The following is a 27,104-nucleotide window of genomic DNA, read 5'->3' as shown; positions in this document are numbered from 1 at the left end:
TGGGGTTTATTTTCGGGTTTTGGGGGTTTATGTAGTTAATCGAGCGTGACGGTGACGCGAGGCAGTGAAACGGTGCGCTTTGAAACTACGCGACTATTGGAGGAGAGAGGAGTCAGAGGACGCTAAAATCTTCAGTAATTTAAAAAATAATAATAATTACTTTACATTTTAGATTTTATTGTCCCTTTTTATTGCAAAAGAAGATAAATAGAATAAAATTCAGTCCTCCCCCTCCTCCTCCAATAGAACCAACCCTCCCTATATCCACGTTTTGCCAATAGTATAATAGGAATAGCATGAACCTCAGAAGCTTAGGCAACGTTGCTTGGGAAGATTGATAATCATGCATCGAGTTTTTTTGTGTGCGAAATTATCTTAGTTTGAGTTATCTTTAAAATTATAATTGAATTGATGAAATCGATCCAAGTATGCTTAAACGACATGTTTAGATGGCACAGGTCTAAAGCACGCTCAAGAGCATTGATCGTGGCTTTTTCACTTACGTTTGAACTCCAACCCTCCTAATTTATAATATGGTTTCTAAGAATCAAAAACATAACCCAAAAAGGGAGACATTTAAGGGACAAATTGGTTGCCAGTTGGAAAAGGTGAAAGGCAATTTCTATAACATCTGCTCTGTAAGATCTTGAGAGCCAATATCCAATATGGAGGCAATTAGTTTGCTTTTCTCTATTGTTCGTCTTGTCGCAACCTTTACCCCGTCTACATCCTTTGGTTTTAATCTTAGTTCAAATAAATCATTTGTATCCTTATACCTCTAATTGCATCATACTAGAAATTGTGTCTACACTTTGCCGCGGGTTTTGGAGCTAACACAAAGTTATTTAAGGACTAAATTTAAAAGTCTAGAAAATATAGTTGACATGATCATTACATTAACAAAAGATAAGTCTATTTTATAACAACAGATGAAGTAGATCATGTCCTAGTAACATCACCACCAGTACAGATGTTGTGGTACAGTGTTCAAAAAAATAGGTTGTCATAGTTTAAGGCTAACTTAGTTACAAATTACTGCTCCAATAGTTGGAAAAAACATAGTTGATGATGTTCATTAGTTGGTGTATATCCTCAAAAAGTGTAAGCCCATTTATAGCTAGTCATGGAGGATGTCCAAAAAGTTGCTTCTTCCGGTCTTGTTTTTACAAAAAGTGGTTTGGCACTTCAGTCATTTTTCTCCTTGTTGATGATCTCCATTGATAATGTTGGTGGTTCAGTGTTAGTTTCCCTATCATTGTGAAAGAAGGGAAGCATAGTTAAATGTTTAAAATAGTGAATCTTATCAAACTTAAAGAACAAAACTGCAATTATGTCTGATTGGTTGCATAAGAGTGAAGTACTAAGGCATTTAGCACCAAAGTCATGAAGGATTTGCACAAAGTAACAAAAATGTACACAAACATTTGGTTAAATTGTAGGAAGAACCCCTAATGTTTTTTCATAATTCTACCTATGCACATTTAGATTACATCTTATCTATTTAGTTTAAAGTAGTTATGATGAATATTCAGCAATAAGTTCCGATAGAGTGTCATGCATAGGCAAACCACACACACACATGTTAACTCACTACCACAAATTGAGAAATAGAAGCATTCATCAAAACAATGATCCTAAAGTTTGAAGAAACAGATTGTGAATAGTCCTGACATATCAAACTGAATGAAACAGTTAACCCAAACTGGAGAAACCAACAATTCTTTCTTTCTAGAGCAAACATCAAAACAGATGATGATCATCACCAACCAATCCACTACAACTAAATATTGATACTTTAAACCAGATTCCTTTTAATTTTCTTTACCATTTTGGTAGTGATAGAATTCAGTACTCCTACTACTAAGTCAGCTGGTTGGTTAATTATTTTACAACTGCTTTCCTACTGTTCTTACAGTAAGGATAGTTCTCACTTCAAAGTTCAAATTGAATAGCTTTCAAAAAATAACTGCACTATGATGTTATAAATAATATAACCCATATATATATATATATATATATATATATATGTCAAAGGGTGTACCCAACTAAACCCAAAAATATGATGAGAAAAACACAAAAAGTTTAATCTGTAGAGGTTTACCTGAGAAGTTTTTTCTCTGAGTCGGTGTTGAACAATTCTCTTCTGCTTCTGTTAGGGACTCTTTTTTTTGTCAGGAAGTGGATGGGGGACTCTTTTGGAACTGTTTCTTGCGTTACATAGGGGTTCTTGTTTATCAGGTCCTTACAGCTTGTTCCAAATTAATAGTTGCTTGACTTGTTTTCCCATCAGTTTCAATGTGGCTTCATTGTTTGGTCCTAGATTACAAGATAGACTCTATAACTGCATATATAAATATAGTCAAAGAATTGAAAAGGATATAGCAGGAAGTTTAAAAGCTGAAGTGAGGCTGGAAATTTATTTTGAGATGTTGCTTCATTATTTAGTTCAGCAATGTGTAGTAATAGATCAGTAAATAAGTGCAGTAAAAATAGTTTCTTTTTAGAGGTAGTTTATATGATATTATGCAAAATTTGAATAGCATTGAAGAATGATGAGATTACCATGGAAGAGCAGGCACTTGCATGCCATGTTCCAGACAAATTCTTATATCGCTGTTTTCTTTGATTTTCAATGAAAAGTTTTCTTAGATCTATATGATTTCAGCCTCCTTAGGAACAACCATATTAAAACAAATTGTAACAACACTGGAGCAACTATGACCATAAACCCTAAATCTAAAATACTTGACTCAATTATACTCTCTGATTACTATGTATTTTGCAAAAACATGCAAAATATTGACAGACGCAATTTGAGAAACAGTAGCTCATCTTGAAGCAAAATGAAAGTATACCTAAAAATAAAGTGACTAATCTATTGCTTAGAGTCTTTGTTTGTACCTGCAAGATGAACATCATAAATAATTAATGAATGGATAACTATTAAAAAGTGTTAATATTCTCTTAAGCCGCTAGGTAAAGCAAAGATATCAGTACATACATGAGTATACTGGAGTAAATATTTTGCAGAAATAGAAATACTAATGCAAGCTAAGATAACAAACATGTACCGTGAAATTTCTGTCTTATGTCTTTCTCCTTAAGTTTGTAAGTCCAAATTATGGACATATATGTTTAGAAAACATTTTGTAAATTTTTAGCATTACATGAAGTAATTTACTTAGTAGTAATTAAGTTCAGTTATTCCCACTACCTCATTTTTACAGACCACAATTCATAAAGCTCACTGTCAAACAGATTTGGATCTCTTTACTATCGAATAAAAGATTCGTGGATTTGTTAATTGTAACATGCTCATAGGTTTGGAGAATAGAATCAAAAATTCAAAAGTAACTTTCTTTCTACTTTTCTAGTAATGAAGCTCAGTTGTTCCACTGGCTTTATCCCTACAGACCAAAACTCATCAACTTTAATATCAAAAACCTAGAATTTTTGTCATTGTAAAATATATACTCACCATTCTGAGCATGACAATAAAAGGGAACCTGGAATATCAAAAACCTGGATTATCCCTACAGACCAAAACTCATCAACTTCAATATCAAAAACCTAGAATTTTTGGCATTCTAAAATATATACTCACCATTCTGAGCATGACAATAAAAGGAAACCTTGCTTATCCCCACAGACCAAAACTCATCAACTTCAATATCAAAAACCTAGAATTTTGGTCTTGGAGTGAAACGAGCATTCTAAAATATATACTCACCATTTTGATCAGCTATTCTCATTATTAACGATATGGAATTTTCGTCATTATGCACTCCTTTTAAGAAGAAAAAGTTGCCTCTTTTTTACCTATGAACCACCATGTAAAAGGAATTGTTGATATCAAATGGCTGAAGCTTCTTATTGTGGTTTAAGAAGTAATTCCCCTTCTATCTTTGATATACTGAAGTTCCTTAACCTGTATCAGAAGACAGTAAATTGTATATTACCGGGGGAAGGGGGGGGGGGGTGTGTAAAAAAAAAAGTGCACTAAGCAGCACTACAAACTCAAGAACAGCAAATATCAGAAGAAAATTTACAAATGAGTTATAGACCTATTCTAATAGTACCATAAGCCAAAATGAAGAAAAAATGAAAATAATTTTCAAACCAAGACCATTTAATGAAAACCTATTAAAGTCGTATAATAAGGCAGTTAGGCTTAATCTTATGAAACTTCAGCCATGCTTATGCAATCTGTAATCATAAGAGTAATTAATAACACAATTTAATGAAAATCTGTGAAAGATAGAAAGGCAGTAGGGCTTAATCATATGAAATTTTAGCCATCCTTAAGCAATATGCTAAATAATTCTCTAGCCTTATAAACGTAGATAGCAGTAAGGCTTAATCCTATAAAATTTCAGCCAAGCAAGCCACTTTCAGTCGATAAGAAATGAAATAAGGGCAGATATTTTACACATATATAGATAGACATATATGATGAAAGATTACCTTGTTCCTGAGCTTGAAATCAAGAAACTCAGACACAGCTGTTGCTTTCTCTGCATCAGTGGCTTGCTCCATGACTACACAATTGAATTACCAAAAGAAAAATTAAGACAAAAAGATTTAAGGGGAATAGTTGAAGACACCAGTTTAACAAAACTACAACATATTGTTACTGCAAGTAAGGTAGTTCTTTTGTAATTACTACAACAGAGACTACATATTTAGAATGAACAATCTCTCTATCTACAATTACTGAAAAACATGAAGAGATTTCAATTTAAGGCTTCAAAGAGAGAGCAGGGAAGCAAAAACCGATCACCCATTGTACACAGAAATAGGTATTTAAAGATCCTGAATTTACAGCAGAATGATCCAATTCAGATTGAATTGATGCTTGGGTTTCGAAAAAGTTTTGCTTCTACCAAATGAATATCTTAAGCAGAATTCTCTTCGGCAGGGCATGCTGAATTGAATTCTTCTGATACAACAGCAAACAATTATGCTCCACAGATGATACTAGCAGTCAAAAATGTGAATTCCTATCAACATTCTGGGTCAGTAGGGCATCAACCAAAGATCTAAATACTAATGATTCTAATAGAAGGTTTTGAATAAAACAGTCATGTTTTCATGTCATGCTAGGAATGTCTTCAGGACTACTGTACTTGCTAGCTTTACAATTTTTCTCGTCTAGCAGTTGAGTTGGTAGCTCTTCCTCTTCTTGGACTTCATCAACGTCTTTGAGGTTCAAGAAGCTCGACTTGTTGGTTGAAGAAAGGAGTTGTGTCCAGATCCTATCAGTAATCACAACCTAGTTATGGCTCTTAGTAATATGATGTGTATCAAAAGTTAAAAAAGATCAATATGTGAGTCTTAACTTCAAACTCTGAGAGCGCACAACATTTCTAATGAGATACATACTAAGACGATGCAGTTAAAGTAGAAGCTTCCACCATTCAAGAGTGACAATAAACAAACTTGTAAGAGAAATGATAACTACCAAGCCTGTGAACCCTACCATTAATTGCTCCATAAACGGCACCTTGAGCAAGTAGTGTGCAGTATACATTTAACCTAGAAAATAATTGCATCTATTGACTAGCTTCTTAGGTGGAATAATACCTATTCTTAATTCTTTTCTTGTGTTATTTTACAAGTATTCCCATCCACCTAGCTAATGTGTACCTTAGAATGAAATTATGTAATGAAGAGAAAGCATGCATCAATGTTTCTAGCTGCATATCTAAATGGAGATGATCATCACTTTTCTAAGTGGCTCGAACAAAGAGGTGGTCTTTTCTAGTGTATTTTTTCTGCAGTAATCTGTTAAACTATTTAAAAGGTGGTCTCATCAAAATCGACATAGAAGTGCGCTGAACAGAAAGCAAAAAACTGAAAACAAACAAATGGTACCACAAACTTTTAGGAAATATTGCAATCCTAAGAGAATCCCTTTCCGTGACCTCATTAAGTAGATTAAGCAATAGAATGAGAGAGTAATATATGTGTACTGTGTACGCGCTACATACTCTGATATTATCCAACGAGTCAAAATGTAAACTTTTAAGAGCTCCTGTTGCAAAAGTTTCATTTTTCAATTTCATTTCATTAGCATCAACAGTATAGAGCTAACTCCAAATTGGTAAAACAGAAAGTAAAGAATCCAGAAGGCTACATGCAGAGCTTAATGATGAGATGATGCTGAATGCAAATATTGAATAGGAGATTTACTCACCCACTCAAGAAAAAGAGGGGAAAGTTACAATTACAGTATTTGAAAAGAAAAATTACAACACATTGTAAGAAGGATTAAACAAAGAAGCACCCACAAGGAAGTAAAGAACCAGATTAACCAGTCAACAAAATGAAGCCAAATATAGAGTGTAGCTTATACTTGTAGACATCTTGAATAGATGAAACCATTTGCATAACCTTTATAGATCCATTGTACTGCTGCTGTTGCTAAGAAAATGGCAAAATCACTGACCTAGAGAGGGAAATAAAGGAAAACATACACTAGATACAATTTTCCTTCAAGCCACATTTACAAGGAAAGGATCATGGCAAAATCAGGTTCATGATGCAGGGACAATTACCATAAGAATGAGACCGTAAACTATAGTCCAACATCAATAGAAACACAAACATTACTGTGCAAAGAATGAAACAAAACATATCAATAGAATTATTTTCATATTAAATTGTTTTATCCTTAGTGAATCAAGATCAAAAAAAGTTGACACAAACAATCAAAAGCTGGATAAAATTCAACCAGTAAGCATGATAAAGAAACAGAAATTGATAATTACCTCTGCTGCCACTTTCCTTGACTCTACCGGATCTGCTTTATTCCCAGCTAGAGCCATGAAGATACTTGATACTTGGATTGCCTTGTCATAAGAGAATGATATGAGTAGATAGAATTAGCCATATTGTAACACACAAATTAGCTTAAAGAAGTTAGAATACAGAGTGCAAGAAGAAAAGTTCCGGTTATTTCATTCAATATAGAGAAGAAAAGAACCAAGTGACAAGAATAGATCAGTTTATAGCTCTTTCCATAAGCAACTAGCAAGCTGATCATACTAACATGATGGTATTCTAGGTACTCAAGGGGGAAGCAATACCTTGTTATACTTAAATATCGTGTCAATTCCTCTGTTAGTAACCCCACAGATGCAGCAGAAAAAGAGATGCCTACACTGTGCTAAATCGATATTGGAAGGACATTAAGGACATTTGGAGGTTTTTGTGTCGTTCTTTGACGCCTTTGTAATAGACTGCTTGCAAAGCACATGTCCAGATGACATCAACATAGGTGGATTTTCTTCGGTTGCTTGTTCCTTAGAGGCTGGACAAATAAAAATAGAATGGAACCGAAACTCACGGTCTATCTCCACTGGCACAAGCAACTGCTTCATAGTCTGCCATTCATTTCTCTTCCCTACCATTACATTCATAAACTTGAGAAGAGGTGGCCAACAGCTATAGTCATGCTCAATGGGCTCTCGTAAGACTGGCCAAGAATATTGCTGAATTACCTGGTTAGCTCCCCAGTCACTTTATCCCAGATGGCCTTGGATAATAGGTGACAGTATGGTGACTTATCAAGCTTTCTAGTCCATAGAAGACATATCATGCGCTTCTTATTTCACTGATTAAGAAGCACATAAAGTTATTATCATTCCAAATTGAACTTGTTTATGAAATGGTTTCAAAGAAGGACTGCCAAGGAACTTGCTGAACTATCACTGCCATGTTTCTAGTGGTGGTGATCCTAGACGTAGCAGATAGCCAGCTCATGAAGGTGTCAAGGGATATGAATTCAATGGGGTGACCAAGTGCGGGATTGGTATCCCCTTCACATGCAACGATCCTGCCCTCAACCTTGATGGGTTGAACTTGGTTGATCAACTCCATTGGGGACTTCTTGCTTGTATCCTATTAACAAGGGAGACATAAAGAACTTCATTGCTGCATGCTTCATGCATGTGTTTTCAGTCTTCTACCACTGATAGGAGCATAAAATGCGATGAATTTATAGTTTAACCCTTTACACTTTTGCTTGGTTATTTCGTTAAAAAGATCAAACTGACTTTGTTATTTTCTTAGGAGGTATGTGGAGCAACCGTGGAGAAATAGGAGCTGAATTGAGGCAAGTTAAGGCTCGGATGTATAATAGTGATGCAAAAGATGAAAGACGACCATTTATGTGGTCAGAAACAAGAAGGAAAGCTTGTGGAAAAATTCATGCAAAACAGTTGCTGAGAAGCAAAATATGAAAACTGGAATCTACCTTTATTTTATTCAGTTTTTGGGCCCCATTTTGAAGACATTTCGAGTGTACTTTGGTAGAAAGTCTTGGCTACATTTGAAAACCAGATGTTTTACTACAATAGCCAAAGCAGTGGTCAGAAGAATGAAAGATGAAGTCAAAAACGTTGCACAAAGTAGGCATCTCGAGCAGTTCTCCTCCTTCAGTCTTATTTGCGAAGGAGTTGTAGGCCTGAGGCGTCTTTTGGAGACTCTATTGGGAAGTCTTTTGGAAGGTTATTGTTTGGACTTAAATAAATGATGTCATAGGGCATTGTAGGCCTGAGAACCGTTCAGAAAGATTACTACAAAGTAGTTCTACAAGCTCATAAATTTGACCAGAAAATAAGGAAAATCTGGAAATTTTTGAAAAACTTTATTTGGAAGACTTTTCAAGACTGTTTTTGGGCAACCAGTTGAGGGAATTTTTTAGAAGGTTTTTGCTTTTGAAGGTCAACATCAAGACTTTTACTTGCCTAAAAATCACGTTCAAAGCTGAGATGGAACCTATTTAAAAGAGGGGCAAAAAAGGCAATCCTAAAGTTACCCTTTGTATCTCTTGGCAGATTGTTTTGAAACTTCTTGGGGATTCTTTGCTAATTTGTACATATTTTCTATGAGCTGTGAAAGATCTAGAAGTCAAAGAATTCGGCCCAAGAAGAGGAATTCAAATTGGAGAACTAAAAACTTAACCTACCTTCAAGAGTACCCTTGAACTTGTAACTCCTATATAAAGGGCCTCCTTCCACGTTTTTCTTCACCATATACACACCATACACACACCATATGCTGCCCTAAATTAGAAACCACGCCTCCATACTCTCCCCTCGTCATAGCTCACGAAATCCCTACTCCAAGGAGAAGTCGTAGCCTCCATCTTCCATCATCCTGTTGTGCTCCTGCTTTTAAGACTCCTCAAGCTTTCTTGGAGAATATTCAAAGTAAGATCGTGATATCAACTACCCTCTACGGTTTATTCCTTATGTACTTTTCGATATCAATATGTATATGTCTTTGGATTTCCAAACTATGAGCGAGTAATTTTCTTTGTTGAGAACTAGAATGAAATCCAAGTTATGTGATTGATTTTAGCTTTTGAATATCTTTTTCAATTACAAGGTTTTGTGAATGCTTTGTTTGGTTTTGTTTTATAAAATATTTTATATTTTTATGTCTTAGATTGATCACCTAAAATATGAGCATGAAATTGGAGTAGTTTTAAGGTGCAGTGCGTTCACAATCTTAAAACACTGAAGTAGTAAAGCCTACATGTTAGGTGAAATTAAACAAATAGAATGTATGCTAGGATGGCAAAGTGCTTAATGTGTTTATGTGTACTTAATGAGTTAATTTGATAGGGTAGCATTCTACACCTTGATTGCATATAAGCAAGCTTGAGTTTCTATATTTTCACCCAAAAAAGAAAAAACAAGTTTGAGTTTCTTTACAGAAAAGAAAAGAAATGGTACCGAATGTTGAACCGGCCCAAAGAGAAACATATCAATATCCAAGCCCAAACCCGAATCATCATCTTGGTTCTTTAAACCTCGAATGCAGGACCTAAAACTCATTTCAACACTCTTTCGAGTCTTGGAGGTCTTTCCCACCACAGCCGTCTCCATCTCGCTAACTTTTATCATCAACAGTTGTTTCTCTGGGTGTTTCGATTGAAGGTCTACTTGGCAATGTTGACGAAGGAGGAGCAGCTTGATGTCGGCCTCCCCGAACATGTTGTGCTCAACATTCTCTGTCGGTTGCCATTCAAGTCCTTGATCCGCTTCACTTGTGTCTCTAAACGCTGGCGTTCTCTTATCATTTCTGACCCCCAATTTGCCAACTCCCATTTCCGACTAGCAGCATCTCAGCTCCGTCGAAATGTCCTCATTGCCATCCACCCTTACCCTATCTTGATTTCAGAAGGTACACTCGGAACAACCCCTACTATGTTACCCTCTCCATTTCAGTCCTTAGACGATAACTTTTCGGTCAAAAATCTCACCTTCCCATCCGAGCCGAATAGCGACATTGTATTTATGGGCTCCTGCAATGGTTTGGTAGTTTTAGGCAAGCTCTATCTCTATGATGAGGAACTTCTAGGCAAACTGTATTCTGATTTTTCTGACATGTTGGTAATCTGGAACGCATCCACTGGATTCGTCCGCAAAATACCTAGTCCAAATTGTCAGATTGGGATGATATCATTTTATGGTTTTGGTCAAGTGTTGCCCTCCGACGACTATAAACTTGTTCTGATACTCGATGCTGGTGGTCTTATGGAAGTACATGTGTTTTCAGTCGGAGCCAACTGTTGGAAAGTTGTTAAAGCTCCTGACTTGTTGCCATCCCCCATCTGGTCTACAGCATTGGGGACTTATTCAAATGGAGCAATTCATTGGGCCAGTTTTCGCAATCCTGAGACTTTCCAGCGACCTGTCTATGCTTTTGATTTGGCAAATGAGCAGTTTCGGGAAATGCCATTGCCTGTTCTTAGCCACAGCGAAGATGACATGGAGAGGATTCGAATAACAACTCCGGTTCTCGTAGGAGGATGTCTTTGTGTGATGTTTCAGGATATTGATGAGTATAGTGAATTTTGGGCGATGAAAGAGTATGGGGTGCCTGCATCTTGGGTTAAACTCTTTCGGTTAAATGTACGTGATTTACCAGATATGCTTGCTCCATTCTTTAGGCGCTATTACTGGAATCCTATTTTCATTGCAGAAGACGGTACATTTTTGTTCCAAATGAATAAGAAGGAGGAGTTGGTCAGGATTAAATGCTATAAAGAAGAGAAGCCAGTCTGCACCGGCCAGTACAGTCGTGAGGAGGTGCCGGGGTGCAGGTGTGCAATTGATGCCATTTTGTATGATGAAACTCTTGTTTGGATACCTGAATGATTATGGTGATGCATGTGGCTTGAGACCCAAAGGCCTGAAAAACTTAGAAGCAAGAACATAAATGAAGAGGGATTGCTACGTGCATTCTATTGCTGGTTTTATTTTGGGTTTTAACTATCGTAATTTGGGTTACATTCTATTGCTGGTTTCTGTTGTAAGTTTTGGAATATGAATTCTCCACCTTTGGTGTTTAATGAGTATGGATCCTTCTACTTTATTTCACCCAACGAGCTCTGTGTTTTGATGTATATAATTGAGGAGCCAGAAACTATGAAGTATGGACTACTGCTGCTATTGCTGCTGCATGATGGAACTTGTTTTTATGATTGTTTACCTCTACAGTCCAGAAATTCTTGCTTCCCCATGTGGGATATATAGCATAATGGATTATTTTATTTTTTTAATTTTTTTATGGGCATTGTTGTTTGAGAACATGAGTGTACTAGTCACAGTATTGCTGGCTGCAATGTTGGTGGAAATTATATTGTCACAAACTTGCAACAAAAACTTAAGTTTTAGCTGCTTTTGCAGCCAAGTTAAAGCCTCACATCTGAAAATAGAACAAAATTGGCAAGAGCCGGCAACAAAGTTTCACTAGCAGTAGATATGGCTTTTACTGAGGCTGGTCCTGAACTCTAGGAGTTTTGATGCAAAAATTTAATTAAAAAACAAGACACTTGGTTGCTCTAATAAAGAGAAAATGAAAAAGAAAAAGAAAATCGTAGGAACAGAAAAAATGGCGATTTCAGTTCGTCTATTGGTTTAAATGAGTTAGATATCTTAAAAATCATCAATTTGGCTGAAACTTTGCAGAGATAATCTATACATTAGTAACTAAGAACTGAACGGTCGAGATGTGGATATAAGACCGAAAAGTGACTCTAAACTCTAACTTCACACGTTAATTTCATAGCAAGAAAATGCAACAAAGATTTACAACTCTTGCAATCCTGAAGGCTAAAGTGGCAAATATCTGCTTTGAGATTTATTGTAATCATACGGAGCTTTAGGCAAGAGTAATGAGGACAAATAAGGTATTCTGAGATCGCATAGCAGTACAGTCACACTGTCTTCTGAGCCAAGAACCATTCCCAAAAGCATAAAAGAGAGAGACCATTAAGGAGTCTTTTTAAAAATGACAGAGATATACTTGCTGCCACCAAGACCAACCTTGCAGCCACTAGAGAGTGGATTAACATAAGCCAATTCAAACAAGCAGACTTGAATATGAGAATGAACTTGCTGTACTTTTTTTGTTGACCAATTAACATGAGAAGAGCAGTACCAGGCCCACAGAAAATCACATCATATATCAGAAGCAGATATTAGAAGCAAAGATTAGGCAAAATACCAAGTGTGACAATTCCTCTGAGGCATAGATTAAAGATATATATTAATTTATTTGCAAAAGCGCGGCAAGAAAGAACAATTACGTGAATTGATACTAAGGCAGGCCATTTAAGTTACTGATATAAGCAGCATAAGTGCAAAGGTGGCAAAAATTCCACCAATGGACACCCTCATTATCAGCACCGAAATTGGCCAACTTGTCAGAGACTTTGTTTCCTTACCGAAAGACTTGGGAAACAAGGAGATGGATTTTGGCTACGAGGACACGAAAATTACCCCATTGAGTAGCGAAGAGACCAAGAGAACAAGAAATATTTTACCTCACTCACTGGATCCTAAACTTGTACTTAATATATACCTTCATGAACTCGATTGAAGTTTATAATTTTAATTTAATGTTGCAAGCTAGTTGCAACTAGGTGTCTAGGTCTAGTTTGCATATACACAGACTACATTTCTTTGCATGGTAAAGTGAGCACCAAAAGATCAAACTATTCAGAGACAGTTGAGTGCAGGTTATTGCAGTTTAATTTGTTGAGATTGACATACCTATCATAAAGTATATAACCATATATATGTGTGTGTGTATGTGCGTATATGCAGCAGCTACAAACTATATAACATTATCCATGCATGAAGATCACGGAACTTACAAGGGAATTCACATTAACAATTCGACTTGGAGGAGCCAGATGATTCACTTGTAAGTGCTTTTCAATCAGCTTCTGCTTGATGCAACTGCAGTAAACGATTTCAATGAACCCTGGCACCCTGCAAATTAATAGGTTTAACCAAAAACTAAAAACAAGATCACACTTGTAACTTGTTACATTATAAATATATCCATGTGCAATATACAATGATCTTAAAAAAGTAGAACCTCTCAAATACTTAAATCAATTGATAAAGAGTAACTTAAGAATCGGAGATGAATTGTATCATTGTGTCAATTCATGATTACTATATATATATACCTCAGAAGCACCAAGTAGAAAAGAAAAGAAAATGTACCGAATGTTGGACCGGCCCAAGGAGAAAAATATCAATATCCAAGCCCAAACCCGAATCATCATCTTGGTTCTTTAAACCCGAATGCAGGACCTGAAATTCGCGTCTTCGAGTCTTTGAGCTCTTTCGCACCACAGCCGTCTCCATCTCGGTAAGCTTCCTTCGCTTTTCTTATTCAGCAGTAATTTTGATTCATTCATTGTTGAAGAAACCGTAAAAGAGAATTTCATCTTGTTTTTACCATGAACACACATCTCCATGTGACAGTGAAACCCAACTTTGTCTGTGTTAATTGTTTTTCAATTTCAATTGTTTTTCCATTTCCGACTAGCAGCATATCAGCTCCGTCGAAATGTCCTCTCGGCTATTTCAACACGTACACTCGGAACACCCCCTACTATGTTACCCTCTCGATTTCAGTCCTTAGGCAATAACTTTCCGGTCAAAAATCTCACCTTCCCATCCGAGCCGAATAGCGACATTAAATTAATGGGCTCCTGCAATGGTTTGGTAGTTTTAGGCAAGTTTGATCTCCATGAGGTTACCTCTAGGCAAACTGTATTCTGATTTTTTTAAAATGTTGGTAATCTGGAACCCATCCACTGGATTCGTCCGCAAAATACCTAGTCCAAGTTTTCAGATTGGGATGATAGAATTGACAGATGCAAGGAAAGAGACGCACATATACGAGGCATATTATGGTTTTGGTCAAGTGTTGCCCTCCGACGACTATAAACTTGTTGTGATGCCCAATGCTGGTTGTCTTATGCAAGTATACGTGTTCTCAGTCAGAGCCAACTGTTGGAAAGTTGTTAAAGCTCCTGACCTGTTGCGATCGCCCGTCTGGTCTACAGCATTGGGGACTTATTCAAATGGAGCAATTCATTGGGCCAGTTTTCGCAATCCTGAGACTTTCAAGTGACCTGTCTATGCTTTTGATTTGGCAAATGAGCAGTTTCGGGAAATGCCATTGCCTGTTCTTAGCCACAGCGAAGATGACATGAACAGGATTCGAATTACAACTCCGGTTCTAGTAGGAGGATGTCTTTGTGTGATGTTTCAGGATATTAATGAGTATAGTGAATTTTGGGCGATGAAAGAGTATGGGGTGCCTGCATCTTGGGTTAAACTCTTTCGTTTAAATGTACGTGATTTACCAGATATGCTTGCTCCATTCTTTAGGCGCTATTTCTGGAATCCTATTTTCGTTGCAGAAGACGGTACATTTTTGTTCCAAATGAATAAGGAGGAGTTGGTCAGGATTAAATGCTATAAAGAAGAGAAGCTAGTCTGCACCGGCCGGTACAGTCTTGAGGAGGTGCCGGGGTGTGGGTGTACAATTGATGCCATTTTGTATGATGAAACTCTTGTTTCGGTACCTGAATGATTATGGTGATTCATGTGGCTTGAGACCCAACGGCCTGAAAAACTTAGAAGCAAGAACATAAATGAAGAGGGATTGCTGGTTTTATTTTGGGTTTTAACTATCGTAATTTGGGTTGCATTGTATTGCTGGTTTTCTAAGTATTGTAATATGAATTCTCCACCTTTGGTGTTTAATGAGCATGGATCCTTCTACTTTATTTCACCCAATGAGCTCTGTGTTTTGATGTATATAATTGAGGAGCCAGAAACTATGAAGTATGGACTATTGCTGCTATTACTGCTGCATGATGGAATTTGTTTTATGATTGTTTACCTCTACAGTCTTGAAATTCTTGCTTATTGCCCCATGTGACATCAACTTGTTGGTTGATGTCTTCCTTCAAATTCAAATTGGGTTGATTGTGATGAAACTGTGGGAATTTAACTAAGAAATTACAGTGTTTTAAGGACTAATTTCTGTTTGGTGGCATAGGAAACAGAGAAATTTGTTGTCAATTTAGGTGTGTAGAGGAATTGGGCTTGTTATGAACTGTTAGTGTCTGATTTATCTTATTTGCATATAGATATTGGTGCCTAACAGAAATCCAAGAAATTTAGAGAGGTCAAACAAGCACTCAACAATACTTGCTATGATATTTTCAGACTCTTTCCAAGACAAAAACAGAGACAGCTCAAGTTATAGCAGATTCCATTTAACAACAATTGAAAATTTAGGATATATGTTTTTTTAATAACTAATGTCCTTGATCGCGATCAGACAGAGTCCACTATTCTTTTCTTCACTATAAACTTCCTTTTACACTTTCCTCAGTCAAAGAGTTTAGACATCAGTAATTTTTTATTCCTTGACAACTAAGAAAAAACAGACTTACAACTAGTGGAATAAAATGAGAAATCCAAACGAGATCAACAAGCGAGTAGGGTAAAATAAAATATTACTCCTGAACATGGACATTGAAAAGAAAAACTGTGCTTACTTGGTTTGTAGTCACCGGTACGGGATGCATGCACCTTACTATCCATGCCACATAATAGGGGAATGTAGATGCCTAAAGGCGATCAACAACATCACATTTTAGATAATCCTTCTGTTTCTAGACTTTTATAAATTGACAAGTCAGTCTCCGTAAATATTAGGTGAGTGAATCAATGTACTAGATCAGATCTCATCTGTTTCTCTGGTCATGCCCATAAAAACACAAATTTAATAAGAATAATGGTCTACAAAGAAGAACCATCTCTTCAAGTGCCTACTGTTGTGCGGAAGCGTAACAAACACAATATTAATATGAAACTAGATGAGTGGCCAAACAACAAAAAAGAAAACAAACACAAGAATTTATAGTGGTTCACTCAATCAATGTGATTGAGCTACGTCCACTTTCGGAGCCAGCACAAAATTCCACTATAATCAATTGGAGAGAATACAATTAGAGTTTTAGAATAAACTCTCTGCCCAAAACCCTAAATACAATTAGGTTAATTGTCTAATCTCTCACACCCAAAAAAAAAATCCCTGCGGCAGCAATACCTTGCTATATATTCCCTAATTAATAGGGATGCATGTATAACCTAATTAACCTAGGCAGCCCGTGGGCCCTTCACATTTGATTTTGTCAACCAATCAAATTAAAGCCAATATTCAATAATCTCCACCTTAGCTTTACTTGATGTAAATTCTCCAAAATAGAACTTCATAACCAATCACCGCTCCGACATCCCCGTAGGGAATTTCAAATTCTACAAATACCAATCAAGTTCAAGCAATGCTTGAACTTGCTCAATGGAACCGACTTTGTCAACATATCAGCAGGATTATCTGCAGTTCCAATTTTGAGGAGTTGAACATCACCGTCCTCCACCATCTGACGAATCTTGTGAAATTTGACATTGATATGTTTAGTACGAGCATGAGTAACTTGGTTCTCTGCTAAATGAATAGCACTTTGACTGTCACAAAAAATATCCACATATTCTTGAATAATTCCCAAGTCCTCAAGTAAACTACGAAGCCAAACTGCTTCTTTTGCACCCTCTGTTACTGCCATATATTCAGCTTCTGTAGTCGACAAAGCAATTGTAGATTGCAAATTCGACTTCCAACTCACCGGTCCACTAGCAAGAGTAAACACATAAGCTGTAGTAGATCGGCACTTATCCAAATCACCTGCGAAATCAGAGTTCACATATCCAACAACACATTGACTCGTCTTATCCTGCAACCAATCCAACATCCACAGTACCAAGAATATACCGTAGAATCCACTTCACTGCTTGCCAATGACCTTTACCTGGGTTATGCATATATCTGCTCACCACACTTAAGGCCTGTGAAATATCCGGTCTATTACACACCATACAATACATCAAGCTACCAACAGCACTAGCATAAGGAACTTTAGCCATATATTTCATATCATCATCTGTGCTAGGAGACATAGTAATTTTAAGCTTAAAGTGAGAGGCAAGAGGTGTACTTACAGGTTTAGATTTATCATTCATGCCAAACCGATGCAGTACCTTCTTCAAATATTGCTTCTATGACAAACAAACTTTGCCTCTTGATTTATCTCTTTCAATTTCCATGCCCAAAATCTTTTTAGCTTCTCCCAAGTCCTTCATCTCAAATTCACCACTCAATTGTGATTTTAATTTATTTATCTCCACCTTGCTCTTAGATGCAATTAACATATCATCAACATATAAGAGCAAATAAATGAAGGTCCCATCCTGTAGCTTGCGAAAATAAACACATGAATCATAAAGACTCCAAGTGTACTTTTGACCAAACATAAATTTATCAAACTGCTTGTACCACTGCCTTGGAGATTGTTTCAAACCATACAATGATTTATGCAGTTTGCAGACCCAATTTTCTTTACCAGCAATTTTAAATCCTTCTGGCTGAGTCATATATCTCTTCTTTTAATTCACCATGTAAGAAAGCAGTTTTTACATCAAGTTGTGCTAACTCAAGATCAAATTGTGCAACCAAGGCCAATAAAATACGAATAGAAGAATGCTTAACAACAGGAGAAAATACCTCATTGTAGTCAATTCCTTCTTTTTGTGCGTAGCCTTTAGATACCAATCTAGCCTTATACCGTGAACCTTCCTTTTTAGCAAACACCCACTTGCAACCAATTGCTCTCTTCCCATGCGGTAACTGAACCAACTCCCATGTTTTATTCTTGTGAAGAGACTTCATCTCCCCACCCATAGCTTTTTCCCATTCTACACAATCTGCATGTATGACAGCTTCTTCATAAGTAGTAAGAATTTCTTCTTCAGTAACTGGAAGTGCATAAGTCACCATATCATTAAGCCAAGCTGGCTTTTGGGCATTCCTTTTTCCCTTTGTAGTTGCAATTGGTCCATCTTGCTGTGTAGGCTCTTGGGTTGGAGTCTCTACTTCAATACTCATGTCCTCAATATTTAAATCATCTGAATCAACATTAGGACTCACTGGATCAATTGGAGTTTCAACAATTTTTTTCTTTAACTCCACCTGCTGCAAACTCTCTGCGGTCATTCTCTGCTCATCAGAATTTTTCTGCTTGTTCTGATCAATCATAATAGCCTCATCAAAAGTCACATCTCTGCATACAACAACTTTCTTCACATCTAAACACCAAAGCTTAAATCCCTTAACACCCTCATTAAATCCCAAGAATATAGCTTTCTTGGCCCTTGAATCTAGCTTGCTTTCCCTGACATGAAAATAAGCAGGACAACCAAAAATATGTAAATAATGATAATCAGTAGCAGGTTTACCAGACCATACCTCCATGGGAGTTTTTCCCTCAAGTGCAGCAGTAGGTAACCTATTAATGAGATGGCTTGCATACACAACTGCCTCAGCCCAAAATTCTTTGCCTAATCCAGAATTAGACAACATACACCGATTTTTCTCCAATAAAGTCCGATTCATGTGCACTGCCACCCCCTTCTGTTGTGGTGTCTCTCTAACTGTGAAGTGTTTCACAATGCCCTCATCTTGACATAGTTTCAAGAATGGATCAGATTTGTATTCACCACCATTATCTGACCTGAGCCTCTTAATTTTTCGACCGGTCTGAGTCTCAATCATCTTCTTCCACTTCACAAATATATCTAAGACTTCATCTTTATGCTTCATGGTGTACACCCATACTCTTCTAGAGAAGTCATCAACAAAAGAGACATAATAATGCTTACCTCCCAAAGATGCAGTTTTTGTAGGTCCCCATACATCAGTGTGAACATAATCTAGAGTACCTTTAGTCTGATGAACTACTGTGCCAAATTTAACTCTAGTCTGTTTTCCCAAGACACAATGTTCACAAAATTCTAATTTTCCTGTCTTTGCACCTTTCAATAGACCTTGCTTCACTAATCCCTGCATTGCTTTCTCATCAGCATGTCCAAGACGCATATGCCATAATTTTGTATTGTCTGCATCATCATCTATAGTCTTAGTTATTGCTGTTTCACCTGTCACTAATCTCCCTTGTAGAAAATATAAATTTCTGAACCTTTCACCTCTCATCATCACAAGTGAACCAGAGACAACTTTAGCAACTCCACTTTTCAATGTAATTGTGTGCCCTTTTGATTCTAAAGTTCCCAAAGAGATAAGATTTTTCTTCAAATTTGGAACATACCGGACATTTGTTAATTCTCTGACTACTCCATCATGCATCTTGAGGCGAATTGTACCAATTCCTCTTGTTCTGCAAGGACTGTTGTCTCCCATCAAAACTATTCCACCATTCAACTCCTTGAAAGTAGAGAACCACTCCCTATTTGGGCACATATAATGTGAACAACCTGAATCCATAATCCACTTGTCAGAATAACCAACTGCAGATGAACTAGCCAAAGCAAACTCAATCTCTTCTTCTTCAAAATCTTCAAAAGCTGATGAACAACTCAAAGCAAAATCAAAGTCATCATCTTCATCATCTCTTACAATATTCACTTCAGAATCCTTCTTGTCTCTATTCTTCAACTTAGGACAATCTTTCTTCCAATGACCTTTGTTGCGACAAAAAGCACACTCATCTTTTGCAAGAAATTTACTTCTTGACTTGAAACGAGATTTACCTCTTTTTCCAGTAGGTTTTCTCTCATCAGATCTGCCCCTTACTACAAGTGCTTCACCTGAAACATTCTGAAGTTGCTTCTCTTTCTTTCTGCACTCATTATTTATCAATGAATTACACACATCATTCTTTCCATGCAACAAAGTTGTAATCAAATGCTCATACTCGTCAGGAAGAGAATTTAGCAAACACAATGCTTTATCCTCATTACTAATTTTCACATCCAAATTAGCCAAATCTGCAAGTATCTTATTGAAATCACTGATGTGTTCAGACACAGAAACACCCTGTCGATAATTAAATCGAAAAAGCCGCCTCTTCAGGTGAAACTGATTTTCAGCACTCTTGATCATATATTGGTCTTCTAATTTCTTCCACAACGCTTTTGCAGAAGTTTCTTTCATGACAAAGAATTTCTGATCTTTAGCAAGGCACATTCTGATAGAACCACAAGCCTACTTGTTAATTCTCGCCCACTCTACATCATCTATGTCTGCAGGTTTATCTTCCAGAGCTATATCCAATTCTTGTTGACACAAGACATCCATCATCTCACACTGCCACATGCCAAAATTGTTGGTGCCATTAAACTTTTCAACTTCAAATTTGGCATTACCAATTGATAGCCTGGAAGTCGACCAACGCGAAGAACCTGAAGACTCAGTCCCTTTCTTTTTCTCGTCAACCATGATTTCTAATCAATGAATCAACTCCCAATTCAGAACCAGAGCTCTGATGCCAATTTGTTGTGCAGAAGCGTAACAAACACAATATTGATATGGAACTAGATGAGTGGCCAAACAACAAAAAAGAAAACAAACACAAGAATTTATAGTGGTTCACTCAATCAATGTGATTGAGCTACGTCCACTTTCGGAGCCGGCGAGAAATTCCACTATAATCAATTGGAGAGAATACAATTAGAGTTTTAGAATAAACTCTCTGCCCAAAACCCTAAATACAATTAGGTTAATTGTCTAATCTCTCACACCCAAAAAAAAAATCCCTGCGGCAGCAATACCTTGCTATATATTCCCTAATTAATAGGGATGCATGTATAACCTAATTAACCTAGGCAGCCCGTGGGCCCTTCACATTTGATTTTGTCAACCAATCAAATTAAAGCCAATATTCAATACCTACCGGAATCAGAATTCTTGTGGTACTCACCTTCTTTCCATTGAAAAACTGAATGACATTTCTCTGCATTCGACTCTGCATGAAAACAGTCTTCTATGCATTAGGCACAGACCTTTGGTATCATAAAATAAGGTTACTCACTATGAGCCCCATATCTACACGCAAATTCTTCCCCTTCCATAAGCCTCTCCAAAACATGGGAAGGAAGGCCAATCATCTCAAAAGTTTTTTCCCACACTTTGAATGTGTCAACATCATGAGCTTCTTCAGAAGGATTTGTTGGATTGCAATCTTGAGAAATGAAAGCACAAACAGGAAAGTCATATGGTTTCAACAATTGACAGTACTCTGGAACCTGAGCATCAGTGGCTGCAAAGAGTGCACTCCTTGAGCCTGCATTGCGATAAATCATCACAAGGCCGGTTTTCACAATCCCTCATACCCCGCTCTATTTTAGTACCTCATTATCTTAATTTTGGTGAGAAATAAACTCATGAGTCATGACATCATCACTCGTTACTGCTGTTGATTACTCTAGGCCAGTAGAAGGCCGCTTGTACCTTATACTCCGCAATAATTAAGATCAAAGAATGAAAGAATGCTTGCTTCTGGTGGTCTTCAGATTTACATATAATATATATGCCGTGACCACTTACCCAATTTCAGCATGAACATTGCCCACTTACTCCAAGAGTTTTTTAACCCCATTTACCCAATCTAACCTATAGTGACAGTTTTGCCCCCAATTAAACTCTTTCCTCTCAGACTCTCTCTCTCACTCTCTCTCTATCTCTCTGTGCCATGGCTGCTCCGGCGGCTTCGAGCCACCACCTCCATCAAGTCTCCACCGCCATCAGAGACGATCTCAACCGTCATGGGTCCCCCAAGCCAGCCCCAAGATTGGAGCACTGCATCCGGATTCGAACTCAACCTCCGAGCGCCCCCGTCACCTGAACCAGACTCTCTCTCTCTCTCTCTGCCATGGCTGCTCCGGCGCCCCACCTTTGGCTTCGGGCCAACAACTTGATCGATCCACCTCCGGCGTCGCTGTCACCCAAACCACAGATCCAATGATCCAAGGCCCATTGCAACAACTCAGCCCCACCGCCGATCCGACTCCGATCCCAGCCCGAGTCGACTCCTCTCTAACGTCACCGTCACCTTAAAACACGCCCCGACCACTCCTGCATCGGCCTCACACTCCGGTGGGTGCCCAGAGAAATTTTTTTTTTTTCGGTATCCTGAGATTTATTTTTATTTTTTTTGTATCTGTCATGTAGTCATTTTGGTTCACTTGAGGGTAATAATATGATTATTGAGGCAATAATATGATTATTAGGAGGCAATAATATGAGTATTAGGGGGCAATAATATGATTACTTGGGGGCAATAATATGATCAATTGTGCCTGTAGTGTATTCATTTTGGTTTTGGGAGTTTATACAATTCACTGGACGGGAATAATATGATTATTGGAGGCAATAATATGATTTTTGGGAGGCAATAATATGAGTATTGGGGGGCAATAATATAGTTATTGGGTATTATTAGGGGGAAATAAATTCAGACATTGGAATCCCGACACCAGTCCGGTAGCCGGATTCCCGATTTCGGTGACCGGTCGCCGGATTTCGGTCATCGGTTGCCAGATTCCTGTCACCGGTCGCCGGATTCCCATCACTGGAGTCGGCGGTCGGCCATTGGTCACCGAAGTCCGGCAAGGTGAAGGATGACTTCTCCCTCTAAGTGAGAAAGAAGGAGAGGGCAAAAAAGTCTAAAAAATAAATAAAAAAGAATTAATTGGGTATTAGGGATATAATCCCTTAGAGTGTTTTAGCGAAGCAAGTGGGCAATTTTAAAACTGAAATTGGGTAAATGATCATTTCTCCAAATATATATATATATATATATATATATATATATATGGGAGAATTCCACAAATGGTCACTCAACTATATATGACTCATTCGACACTTTGGTCACTGAAGTTTCAAATATATCACTTTGGTCACTCAACTATTACATTGTCAATCACTTAAGTCACCCAAAAAGTATTTTTTATAATTTTTTTTAATGAAAAAAATTAACAAAGTGACTTAAGTGATTGACGATGTAATAGTTGAGTGACCAAAGTGATATATTTGAAACTTCAGTGACTAAAGTGTCGAATGAGTCATAGTTGAGTGACCATTTGTGAAAATTTTCATATATATATATATATATATGTATGTATATTATATGCATAGCAAAAAGAATGACCTTCTTGAGCACTAGAGATAAAATAGGGTATCAAACGATAGCCGTCTTGAACGATTCTGGGACGATCGCTAGCAATTTATTGGATATCAAACAACAGGAGACTCAATTGATAAAACTACAGAGCATCACATTGGAATTGCAACAGGTCATATGTAGAGAAGTACATAAATCTTTTGATCTTAGTCTTGGACGCAGTTTAAAGGATACAGAATGTGATGTGTGAATTTCTGTGCGCGCGCGTGTAGAAGATTTGAAACTGAAATTTCTAAGGTAATTCTAACTAGATTGTCAATCAAAAAGCCTATAGTTACCAAGAAATTAAATCCTACTTCAAAGTAATAAGATGGGGGAACACATCAAGATGCTACATTTGTCTGGACAACTCCAGGAGAAACACATGTTAGACAGATACCAGCTTCAGCAGGCAGCCGCTTATGTAAGACACTACTAAATATAATGTGCAACCAACAATGCATCAAACAACATGTACAGCACCAAGTGACTAAATAAAACAGATATATAATAACACGGATTAATTAAATAATTTTCAGATCACAAGAACCTGCTTTATAGTTCTACAGACCCAGAAACAACGTTCATGTCGTCGATCTGTGTCAACGAACCCAACCTAATGCATCTAAACAATGGAAAGATCACTCTTAGATTTACATGATGACATTCTTATGAAGTAAACCTAGAAAATGTTATCTAATAATTTAACTTCTACTTTTTTCTTTATAAAAAGACGGAAAGCAAGACCTCTCCCAAGAGCAAAAGAAAATGCAACAAAGATTTACAACTCTTGCAATCCTGAAGGCTAAAGTGGCAAATATCTGCTTTGAGATTTATTGTGATCATACGGAGCTTTAGGCAAGAGTAATGAGGACAAATAAGGTATCCTGAGATCACAAGCATAGCAGTATAGTCACACTGTTCTGAGCAAAGAACCATTCTCAAAAGCATAAAAGAGAGAGACCATTAAGGAGTCTTTTTAAAAATGACAAAAATATACTTGCTGCCACCAAGACCAACCTTGCAGCCACTAGAGAGTGGATTAACATAAACCAATTCAAACAAGCAGACGTGAATATGAGAATGAACTCTCCGTACAATTTTTGTTCACTAATTAACATAAGAAGGAGGATGTCCATAATGATCAATAAACTGCAAATCAACATAAAGTTGAATAAAGGAAAGAGGAGTACCAGGCCCATAGAAAATCACATCATATATCAGAAGCAGATATTAGAAGCAAAGATTAAGCAAAATACCACGTGTGACAATTCCTCTGAGGCATAGATTAAAGATATATATTAATTCCTTTGCAAAAGCCCGGCAAGAAATAAGAACAATTACGTGAATTGATACTAAGGCAGGCCATTTAAGTTACTGATACAAGCAGCATAAGTGCAAAGGTAACAAAAATTCCACCAATGTCATTATCAGCACCGAAATTGGCTAACTTGTCACTTTGTCAGAGACTTTGTTTCCTTGCCGAAAGACTTGGGAAACAAGGAGATGCATTTTGACTACGAGGACACGAAAATTACCCCATTGAGTTGCCAAGAGACCAAGAAATATTTTACCTCACTCACTGGATCCTAAACTTGTACTTAATACCTTCATGAACTCAATTGAAGTTTATAATTTTAATTTAAGGTTGCAAGCTAGTTGCAACTAGGTGTCTAGGTCTAGTTTGCATATACACAGACTACATTTCTTTGCATGGTAAAGTGAGCACCAAAAGATCAAACTATTCAGAGACAGTTGAGTGCAGGTTATTGCAGTTTAATTTGTTGAGATTGACATACCTATCATAAAGTATATAACCATATATATGTGTGTATATATGTGCGTATATGCAGCAGCTACAAACTATATAACATTATCCATGCATGAAGATCATGGAACTTACAAGGGAATTCACATTAACAATTCGACTTGGAGGAGCCAGATGATTCGCTTGTAAGTGCTTTTCAATCAGCTTCTGCTTGATGCAACTGCAGTAAACGATTTCAATGAACCCTGGCACCCTGCAAATTAATAGGTTTAACCAAAAACTAAAAACAAGATCACACTTGTTACATTATATATAAATATATATATATATATATATATATATATGTATCCATGTGCAATATACAATGATCTTAAAAAAGTAGAACCTCTCAAATACATTTTATATCAATTGATAAAGAGTAACTTAAGAATTGGAGATGAATTGTATCATTGTATCAATTCGTGATTACCATATATATATATATACACCTCAGAAGCACCAAGTAGAAAAGAATATTGTTGGACCGGCCCAAAGAGAAAAATATCAATATCCAAGCCCAAACCGGAATCATTATCTTGGTTCTTTAAACCTCGAATGCAGGACCTAAAATTCATTTCAACACTATTCGAGTCTTTGAGGTCTTTCTCACCACAGCCGTCTCCATCTCGGTAAGCTTCCTTCGCTTATCATATTCTGCAGTAATTTTGATTCATTCATTGTTGAAGAAACCGTAAAAGAGAATTTCATCTTGTTTTTACCATGAACACACATCTCCATGTTACAGTGAAACCACCTGAGAGAACCAACTTTGTCTGGGTTAATTGTTTTTCAATTTCAGTAATTTAGAAGAAACCCTAAACTTTTTATCATCAACAGTTGTTTCTCTGGGTGTTTCGATTGAAGGTCTACTCGGCAATGTTGACGAAGGAGGAGCAGCTTGATAATGATGTCCACCTCCCTGAACATGTTGTGCTCAACATTCTCTGCCGGCTGCCATTCAAGTCCTTGATCCGCTTCACTTGTGTCTCCAAACGCTGGCGTTCTCTCATCATTTCTGACCCCCAATTTGGCAACTCCCATTTCCGACTAGCAGCATCTCAGCTCCGTTGAAATGTCCTCATCTCCATCCACCCTCACCCTATCTTGATATCAAAAGTTACACTCGGAACACCCCATACTAGGTCGCCCTCTCGATTTCACTCCTTAGACGATAACTTTTCGGTCAAAAATCTCACCTTCCCATCCGAGCCGAATAGCGACATTGTATTTATGGGCTCCTGCAATGGTTTGGTAGTTTTAGGCAAGTTCCATCTCCATGTTTTGGTACCTTCAGGCAAACTTTATTCTGATTATTTTGAAAGGTTGGTAATCTGGAACCCATCCACTGGATTCTTCCGCAACATACCTTGTCCAAGTTTTCAGATTAGGATGATAAAATTGACAGATGAAAAGAAAAAAGGGCACATGAACTGTGTTTATTATGGTTTTGGTCAAGTATCGGCCTCTGACGACTACAAATTTGTAGTGATACCAAACTTTGGTGTGTAGATGAGGAGCCACAAACTATGAAGTATGAACTATTACTGCTATTGCTGCTGTTGGAATGTAGCATAATGATTTTTTTTTTTTTTTTCTCTATGGGCATTGTTGTTTGAGAACATGAGTGTACTTGTCACAATATTGCTGGCTGCAATGTTGGTGGAAATTATTATTATTATTTTTTTTCGATACAGGTGGAAATTATTTTGGTACAAACTTGCAATAAAACTTCAGTTTTAGCTGCTGCTTTTGCAGCCAAGCTAAAGCCTCACATCTAAAGATAGAACAAAATTGGCAAGAGCCGGCAGCAAAGTTTCACTAGCAGTAGATGTGGCTTATACTCAAGGCAAGTCCTGAACTTTTAAGAGTTTTGGTGCGAAAATTTAA

General features: G+C 37.2%; 1 protein-coding gene and 1 long non-coding RNA gene across 2 annotated transcripts; both read left to right on the top strand.

Annotated features, from left to right (window-relative positions):
- The first annotated feature begins 9,959 nt into the window (after positions 1-9,959).
- Positions 9,960-11,171, top strand: LOC112178076 (F-box/kelch-repeat protein At3g06240). The gene has a single exon (XM_024316287.1). The coding sequence runs from the start codon at positions 9,960-9,962 to the stop codon at positions 11,169-11,171; it is 1,212 nt and encodes a 403-aa protein (XP_024172055.1).
- A 2,476-nt stretch (positions 11,172-13,647) lies between these two features.
- LOC121050816 lies at positions 13,648-15,117 on the top strand. Its single transcript, XR_005804055.1, has 2 exons — positions 13,648-13,680; positions 13,864-15,117. It is a non-coding gene; the product is annotated as an uncharacterized LOC121050816 (long non-coding RNA).
- The last annotated feature ends 11,987 nt before the right edge of the window (positions 15,118-27,104 follow it).

This window comes from Rosa chinensis, chromosome 7, assembly GCF_002994745.2.
Source record: "Rosa chinensis cultivar Old Blush chromosome 7, RchiOBHm-V2, whole genome shotgun sequence".
In the NCBI taxonomy this organism is placed as follows: domain Eukaryota; kingdom Viridiplantae; phylum Streptophyta; class Magnoliopsida; order Rosales; family Rosaceae; genus Rosa; species Rosa chinensis.
The sequence above is the reverse complement of the archived record's forward strand: the minus strand, read 5'-3'. Positions and strand labels throughout refer to the sequence as shown.

What these genes read in the sequence shown, in the direction of transcription:
- LOC112178076 (XM_024316287.1), top strand. Translation starts at nt 9,960, where the DNA reads ATGTTGACGAAGGAGGAGCAGCTTGATGTCGGCCTCCCCGAACATGTT.